Below are 9,317 nucleotides of genomic sequence, written 5' to 3' on the forward strand. Positions count from 1 at the left end.
TCCAACCCCAGTATAGCTTAGATTTGTATAACCAGTGACTTTATTACCAGTAAAACCAGAAAGCGTCTTACCTTGTCGCTAGCTATAACCAGTGAGTAAGTGACCAGCTGGGTTTACACCAAGGTCTCCGGGCAAGACAGGTGAAGCCCAAGGCTACAGTTTAGGCAGCACGGTTACTCGTCCCGCGATCGCGGTTCGCTGAACCACCTCCGTTACCCCCAACGACTATGTTAGCCCGGTGAGCTGAAGCCTCTGCTAAAGCTATGTGTCCCTACCTGTGTGACCAGGGGCTCCAGCAGCCGCTCCACGGTCAGGGTGCGGATCTCCAGACTCTTGGGGTCCCATTTCAACAGGATGGGGGACGTAGCGGTGGTCATGGTCTCTGCTGGAGGAACAAACAAAGAGACAAGTTAGAAAAACACACGTATTTGGTTCGCGGCAAAACAAAAGAGAGAGAGAGAGAGCGCGAGAGAAAGAGAGAGCTTGTTCTTTCAGCGGCGAGGCCTTTTTCGAAGAATGCCCCGTTTATTTCTCCCTCTATTCCTAGGCAGTGACACTTCATGCACCATCGACAGCCGTTTAAAAGAGGGACGGATTAGAGAGTGGGAAACTGAAACGGAGGAGTTTGGTGGAGTCGCTTTAGAGCTTCGGACAGAGGAGACTAGTGGACAGAGGAGATTTCGGACAGAGGAGACTAGTGGGATGGTGGCAAGCGCCTCAAAACACACTCGAAAGAGAAGCATATCAACTCTACCCCCTGGTTCAGCCAATACGTATCAAAATTGGGGAAACAATGGAGACTTTAAACATATTCCTACTTCTGCAAACCTGGGCATGGACCAGAGAGTCTCTGCCATAGCCGTGGGAAGTAGTTTTGGGGTGGGGGTGCTGCGATTTAGCAACAAGAATTGCCAGCGCCGAAGACGTCTGAATCGATCCACTAATCCAGGACTAGTAGACCCAGTGCAATACCCTTTGTGACAACATTTCAACTAAATGTATTTGAGTGTTTACCCGCATTTATAACTCGAGTCGGATAATTATCTGTACAAAACAGATCATCTGACATCTGTGGAATATAAAAAAAAAACACATGTTTTCCAGTTGGAGATACTTTGCAAATTGATCTTATATCTATGTGAAAACAGAAATGGTCTATTCATTCCTTTTTCCCCATTTTAGTAGACACTCTTATCCAGAGCAACTTACAGTAGTGAATGCATGCATTGTCCCATGGGAATCGAACCAACAACCCTAGCATTGCAACCGCCATGGTCTACCAACTGAGCCACATGATCACACCACAAGCCACATGATGTCTCAATGTACTCAATGACTGTATTGTGCATTGTTTTTCTTCTTGGTGATGGAAGGTACAAACCTGGATGACCAGCCTATGTACTATACAGTAATGTATTTACATTAAGTGGTTTGTAATAATAGTAAATTCATACTGCACAAAAAAAGTGGTTGTTTTCCATGTTATTTGAAAAAAAAGGAATTTGATGTTGTAACGCTTGTCGTCTGGGGAAGGAGAGGAGGACCAAGGTGCAGCATGGTAAGTGTTCATATTTTAATGAACACTGAAAACAAAACAAACAACCAACCAACGACCAGTCCTGTAAGGTGCAACACAACACTAAACAGAAAATAACCACCCACAAAACACAATGGAAAACAGGCTACCTAAATATGGTTCTCAATCAGGGACAACGATTGACAGCTGCCTCTGATTGAGAACCATACCAGGCCAAACACAGAAATAGAAAATCATAGACAAACTAACATAGACAACCCACCCAACTCACGACCTGACCATACTAAAACAAAAGACAAAACAAAGGAACTAAGGTCAGAACGTGACAGATGTTTATGTTTTGTGTCTTTGACCATCATTTTGCACCTTTTGATATACATGTTTGAGGACAGGGTTTTGTTATTTCTAGATTCCATTAGAATGACATCACAGAGAAAGGGACAGTGCAACAACTCTCACAGATCCAAACTATTGAATCCTGCAAGACACTACAGAGGTCCATGTCGGTCCACCAACGCAAGTAAAGGGCCAGTGCACTACTTTAGTGAAAAAAATACATGCAAATGACGAAAGAAATCAGGCAAAAGACCACTGATTGCATTAAAGGGCGCCTACACCACTCGCATCTCCACCCATGGAGGCCGCTGAGGGGAGGACAGCTCATAATAACGTCTAGAACGGAGTCATGTGTTTGATCTATTTGATACCATTCCACATCACTACCACGAGCCCATTCTCCCCAATGAAGTTGCCACCAACCTCCTGTGAACTCGGCAGTTAAAGATTCACAGTAAAGACACCTCCACGTTAACTAGAATAAAATAGTCTGTGCCGAGATTCTTTAATGGTGTTGTGTTGAAGTGTTTTTACTCAGGCTTGAATGTGATTCAGGGACACCTCGCACTGTTTTTGCCTACTGCCTTCAAACCCGATTGTCATTCAGAAGAGTGTGTTGGCCTAGATTTGTCTCTCAGTCTCTATCATTCCTTTCGGTGGGACCGAGAGCGAGCAAGTGGGATTCTGATTACTAAAAACACATGTGGGTACAAAGCTTGAGCAGTGGCTTTGAAGAACAGAGCTAATATATGCAGGTGAGTCTCTGATTAAGGCAGGAAACTGAGGCGGGGAGACACAGGCAGGGATCCATTTGGAAATATGAGAGCGAAAGAGAGAGAGCGAGAGAGAGGGAGAGAGAGAGAAGTTTGTCTGAGGTGAGTTGAAAAGTACAGAACTAAGTGGAATTCCAATGATCACCATTGAAAAAACCCTTAGGAGTATATAGCTGAGGCGAGAAGTACCAGTCACATTTAAATTAAGTCTAATCCAAATCGGTTCTATTAACAAATTAGCTACCTATAATTCCGAAGAGTAATACCAAGCAACACACAGATGTGGCCATACGCACGCACGCACGCACGCACACACACACACGCACACACACACACCCTGAGGCAAAGTCTAAACCCTGACATATGCTTGTGTAGGGGCCTCCTCCTATAGACTATACTATTGTCAGTAGGGGGATCTGACTCACTGGGGTTATTTGGGGTCGATAGAGTCCACAGCAGAAGGATGGAGAGGGGCAGAGGAGGGAGGAGGGCTGCCATTACCATGGGAACGTGAAGCTAAGCAACACTCCAGTCCAATGTTGCCAGCTGGGGCATGTGGGCGGGGGTCCAGTGCCTCTGTCTGGTGGACGGGGACGAGGGGGGGGGGGGGGGACGAGGGGGGACGAGGGTTGAGGGAAATTGAGGGTTCTGGACTAAGGGCTTCTAAAACAAGGCTGGGAGTGAATAAAGCTTCTGGGAAGACTGGCCAGCATTAAGCTCTCCTTCTCTTCTATGGTAGATAAATATGCTCCACATGAAGTCTATACCTACAAAGACAAAATCTTGCCTACTAGCCTAAATTAGGAATATTTCAAATAGTATCACATGAACAGGAAACACATTGCATAATCTACCTTGTAAGAAGCCTAATTGAGTGGCTCTTCCCACACAGAAAGGAGACATGGAAGTAAAGCGTTTATTTTGAAATGTCAGGAATTGCCCAAAATACATGTAGGCCTTTACAAACTCCTGGAATTAAACCCCAAAATAAGAGTCCTTTGCAGTGAGGATGAGTTCAGACAGACTGCACACACACACACACACAGGCAGAGTCGCACAGACACACATACACACACGTACAGCAGAGTAAAGTGTGCCCTCGCTGACATTTCTCTGACATTCACTGACATTTGTGGAACAAACATCAGAAGTAATGTATGTTTACAGCCGGGGAGAGGTTCATTAGGTGAAGCTAATTTAGAGCAAATTAATGCAATCGCTTCTCCAGACGACTTTTCCCTTACAGTCGATGTCCACGCACCCGCGAAAATATCCGGTATTTTTTGTTGTTGTTGCATGAAATGGTCCCCCCAGTTCTCTACTAGCTTATACCAACCCATGTCGTAATTGATAGAACAGGGAACCCCACATGCAAGAGAAAATAAGAAATAGAGGACAAACGAGAAGACCAGAAATGTAATGCGTTTTCCCCTGACGTTTGATCTCCCAATGAATGTCCGTTGGCAGCCCGAAACAGAGCAAGCCGAGTGACAAATGCCTCTAATTGCAAAACTACGTCATTGATCAACTCTGAAAATACACCGGGAAAGAAAATACCGATGTGGAAGTAGCACTGCATTATAGCGCGCACATTCTACTTGCTACTCAGACATCACTCACACCTTGTCCTCAGCTCCCCTCTCTCTCCCCGCGGGCGGTACCGTTTCATACCGGTAGACACGTTCAAGTACAACTTAAGACAGTGGGACAACGAACAATAATGGACAACGGACAATAGTCATATGCCCTTCTGTGGAATTACTAACGGCTCTGGACAATTGGGAAATGTCAAGGGGGGCGTATTCCCTTCTTTTCTTCTCCAGAAATACCCCGGAGAGGAAGAAAGGAGAGAAGGAGAAAAATAAAAGTACCAACACCTGTAACTAATGCAACTGTCGACGCCATGGCAACAGCGAAAGAGAGTGGCGCTTGTCGATGGTTCCGTTCCAAATGGCACTTTATTCCATATATAGTGCATTACTTTTGAACAGGACCCTGGCTCTGGTTAAACGTAGTGCACTATATAGGGAACAGGGTGCCATTTTGGGACGCAAAACCTAGGCTACACAATGCGTTACTTTGAAGTCGTATGTAACGCTGGACTATGAGGTCTGTAATAGGTAATGGAAGAGGTTGCTATGAAGAGGTATGAGCAGGTATGAGGTAGAACAAAGGATTGAGTTAGAGATAGTGTTAAGCTAATCTAAGGATATTGAAGTGGTTCAGGTGAACTACGGATGTATACTGAACAAACGCATAAACTCAACATGCAACAATTTCAACGATTTTACTTAGTTACAGTTAATATAAGGAAATCAGTCAAATTAAATGAATTAATGAGGCCCTAATCTATGGATTTCACATGACTGGGCAGGGGCACAGCCATGGGTAGGCCTGGGAGGCCATAGGCCCACCTACCTGGGAGCCAGGGCCACCATCTAGGGAGCCAGGCCCAGCCAATCAAAATGGGGTTTTCCCTACAAAAGGGCTTTATTACAGACAGCATTAATCCTCAATTTCCTCAGCTGTCCGAGTGGATGGTCTCAGATGATCTCGCAGGTGAAGAAGCTGGATGTGGAGGTCCTGGGCTGGCGTGGTTACATGTGGTTGTGAGGCCGTTTGGACATGTAGCCAAATTCTCTAAAACAATATTAGAGGCAGGTTATGGTAGATAAATGAACATGAAAGTATCTGCTCTGGTGGACATTCCTGCAGTCAGCATGCCAATTGCACACTCCCTCAAAACCTGAGACATCTGTGGCATTGTGTTGTGTGACAAAACTCTAACACATTTTAGAGTGGCCATTTATTGTCCTCAGCACAAGGTGCACCTGTCTAATGATCATGCTGTTTAATCAGCTTCTTGATATGCCACACCTGTCAGGAGGATGGATTATCTTGGCAAAGTAGAAATGCTCACTAAAATGGATGCAAAGAAAGGTGTGCCCCAAATTTGAGAGAAGTAAGCTTTTCGTGCGTATGGAACATTTCTGGGATCTTTTATTTCAGCTCATGAAACATAGGACCAACACTGTACATGTTGTGTTTATATTTTTGTTCAGTATATTTTGTCTCTGCACCCCCCCCCCCCCCCCAACACACACACACACACACACTAACAATGCTGTTGGGGCACACATTTCTTTACATCCATTTTAGTGAGCTTTTCTACTTTGCCAAGATAATCCATCCTCCACAAGCGGCCAACCTCCACCTTTTCTAAACAATAATAATTCAGTTTCAGCTCTGAACACAACAACAGTAGAAGAAGGAAGGTAATGACAACTGTTGGGGGTTATGGTGTGAATTTCAAAGTCTTTTGTTACAGAAGCTGTTGATCATTTATGCCATGGTCGAGAGAGAATTATTATGATGCGCATGAGAAGAGAGCCTGCATGTTACACACACGCACACACACACACACACACATATTCTCCCCACAGAGAACAGGCCTAGAGGATGTCCTGCTGGCAACTGATGTGACGTAGATCATTGTTGGCAGTGCATTATGCCACTGTAATGTCACAAACAACGTCCCGTCTGTGGATGTATTCACATAATGCCTTGCTGTTATCAGATGAAGGCTACACACTGCCAAGATGGCTGAAACGCTGACATGGCTTCAATACAACACAATTGTTTTTATTGTTCCGACATCCAAGCCAACTCTTTGTATGCGCTCTGTCTCTCTCATTCTCTTTCTCTCTTTCTCTTTGTTTCTCTCTCTTTGGTACACCCACCCACCCTCTCTCTCTCTCCCTCTCTCTCTCTCTCTCTCTCTCTCTCTCTCTCTGTCTCTCTCTCTCTCTCTCTCTCTCTCTCTCTCTCTCTCTTTCTCTCTCTCTCCCTCTCTCCCTCTCTCTCTCTCCCTCTCTCTCCCTCTCTCTCTCTCTCTATATCTCTCTCTCTTTCTCTCTCTTTCTCTCTCTCGCCCTCTCTCGCTGCCAAGATGGCTAACCACCGCCGTGCTTTTGTGATATTCAAAAACTGAAAAGTATTGTTCACACAAAACAGCAGGTGTTGACAGCAAAAGAATGAGCCAAGAAAGAGCGAAGCATATTTTCTCTTGAATTGCCTTGGGCTGACTCACAGGAAATATCTTGAAAAATATCTGCAGAGGGAAGAGTGTGAAATTCCATTGGATGGTTATAGCCAGTTATTTTTTATTGATGGTTTGTGTGGATATAACATTTCACCCAATATCCACACCTCTTAAACATTGTAAGCTAAGATGCATATTGTAGAGAAAACATGTTTCCCTCTTGAATTGCCTTGGTTAGACTTGGCAAATTACAGAAAACAAATCTTTAAACATATCTGCAGATGGAAGATTGTGAAACTGCAGTCGGTCATAGGCAGTAATGGTTATTGATGGTTATGTGGATATAACATTTCAAAATGTAATGCAACCCTCAATTTCCCAACACAGATGTCGGATCTTCATTTGAGCCAGTTTACTGCAGCAGGAAAACAATCCTGCAGCAACAGGACATGTGAGTTATTATGCAGACTCGAATTAATGGATTTTTTTTGCAGGAGGTTTTTGGGTTGATACATTTGACCTTTTAAAGTGGAAATGACAAACTTTAGAAGCCTTCTTAAACCTCAAACACAACAAGTTTGGATTTCCTGCTATGAAGGAAAAGTCTCAACAACAAAAGATCCTACATCTGCATCTACAACTCTCAAATTTTGTAACCCAAGACGCATATTGTAGCGGAAACAAATGCACACACACACACACATACCACAGTCCTATCAGTCACAAACACTGAGTGCACACGCGCACACACACAGGCTTGTGCTGAGGAAGGGAGAGCGAGAGGGAAGGAAAGTGTGTGTGAGAGTCTGACAGTGGAGCAGAGCAGTGTGCGTGGAGCAGAGCGCCCCCAGTGAGCCAAATCATTTACTATTCCACTTTTCTAATGAACTACAACTCATGTTCAAACGAGCCACGCGAGAGGAGAAGAGTAGAGGAGAGAGGCACAAAGTGAGAGAGAGAGAGATTGTGTGTGTGTGTGTGTGTGTGTGTGTATGTGTGTGTGTGTGTGTGTGTGTGCGTGCATCCGTGCGTGCGTGCGTGTGTGTGTGCGTGCGTGCGTGTGTGTGAGAGGAGCAAGAGACAGAGAGAGAGAGATAAAGAAAGAGAGAACCTGAGCTCTGTCTAGCAGGGGGGCACTTGGCTCGGCCCCACAGCCCTTCCTTAATGCAACCACAGGTAAACAAACAACAAACAATAAGTAAACACATGTAAACAAACAAGAAACAATAAGGAAACACATGCAGTCAAAGACCATCAGAGAACGATCACAGAGGTACTGCTGCTCCAAAATAGCGAGGAACCACTCACAAGTGGGAACAGGTCAGTGTGATTAGCATCATTAGGCCCTTCACTCTGAAGGGTTGTGATTCATTCATGGGAGACAGTGACCCAGGTAAACAAAACCAAAGCATGGATTGCTATCTTACCGTGTCCATAGACTGCTTATGGGGGAAGGAACCATCATGTAATTTTGTCATTTAGGTTCACTATCCCTTTAATTAAACACAGGCCGACATGGATCGTGTTTGTGTTTGCGAACTAATGGAAAGAGCAGTCAGTAAATATTCTAACAACTGGGAATGGGCAACTATGGTGTGAGAAACACGGAGAATCAACACCGAGAGGGAATTTAGTTCATGCCATTCTAATCCAATCAGTTCAAGAGATGAATTCATACTCAAATCATGAACTGAAAAGTGGCCATTACTTTCAGAGAGGACGGAAGAGAGAGAGAGAGAGTGTTCGTGTGTGTGTCCTCTCCAGGTTGTTGGCCTGATGGGCTTGGTGGCAGAGGAGAGGATTAGAAACAGAGAGAGATGGGGAACAACCAGCCCTGAACAGGAGTAACCCTCCTCACTGTTCCACTACTGAGAGTTCTGTAGAGAGGAGAGAGAAAACACACACCTTCTGCTGTAGGGATTGGGATTTGTTAATGTTATTTAACCTTTATTTAACTAGGCAAGTCAGTTAAGGACAAATTCTTATTTACAATGACTGCCTACCCAGCCAAACCCAGACGACGCTGGGCCAATTGTGCACCGCCCTATGGGACTCCCAATCACGTCTGGTTGTGATGTAGCCTGGATTTAAACCAGGTACTGCAGTGACGCCTCGTGCACTGAGATGCAGTGTCTTAGACCACTGCGTCACTTGGGAGCCCAATGCGGAGGGTAGTCGGAGGAGATGGTCTTTGGACCAAGATAAGTCAGGGTCATCTCTTTGATGGGTTTACCCTGCTCTGGCTCAGAGAGGAGAGGAGAAGGGCTAAGCTCAAATACTGGTTTCTTGTCATCTCCTCCTCTTTACTCTCTCATCTCTGCGCTGCACGTAAAGAGTGTGTGTGTGTGCATGGGCATGTGTGTGAGTGTGTGCGTTCGTCACGTTTGTGAATCCATGTCAAATGCCAATACAGATGAAGGATCTTAATTTGAGCCAGTTTTCTACGGCCGAAAAATAATCCTGCAGCAAAAGGAAATTGGACATTTGTATAGGGGTTGATACACTTTTCGTCAAGGAAAAAGCAAGTCTGAAATTTCAATGTCGAAATTATAAACTTTTAAAATCCTTTTTCAAACTCAAATATACTACAAGTTGGCACAGGCACATTTTCAACAAAAGAGTAATCAAA

At 44.6% G+C, this 9,317-nt stretch overlaps 1 protein-coding gene across 1 annotated transcript in view; it reads right to left on the reverse strand.

Moving 5' to 3' along the window:
- Positions 1-9,317, reverse strand: part of ctnna2 (catenin (cadherin-associated protein), alpha 2) — a 665,994-nt gene that overhangs the window by 622,104 nt on the left and 34,573 nt on the right. Inside the window, exon 2 of the mRNA XM_036933400.2 lies at positions 276-385. Within this exon, the coding sequence (XP_036789295.1) occupies positions 276-377 (102 nt within the window). The 5' untranslated portion in view covers positions 378-385. The remainder of the gene's footprint in view (positions 1-275; positions 386-9,317) is intronic.

Source organism: Oncorhynchus mykiss, chromosome 10, assembly GCF_057628025.1.
Source record: "Oncorhynchus mykiss isolate SJ-2025 chromosome 10, ASM5762802v1, whole genome shotgun sequence".
Taxonomy (NCBI): Eukaryota; Metazoa; Chordata; class Actinopteri; order Salmoniformes; family Salmonidae; genus Oncorhynchus; species Oncorhynchus mykiss.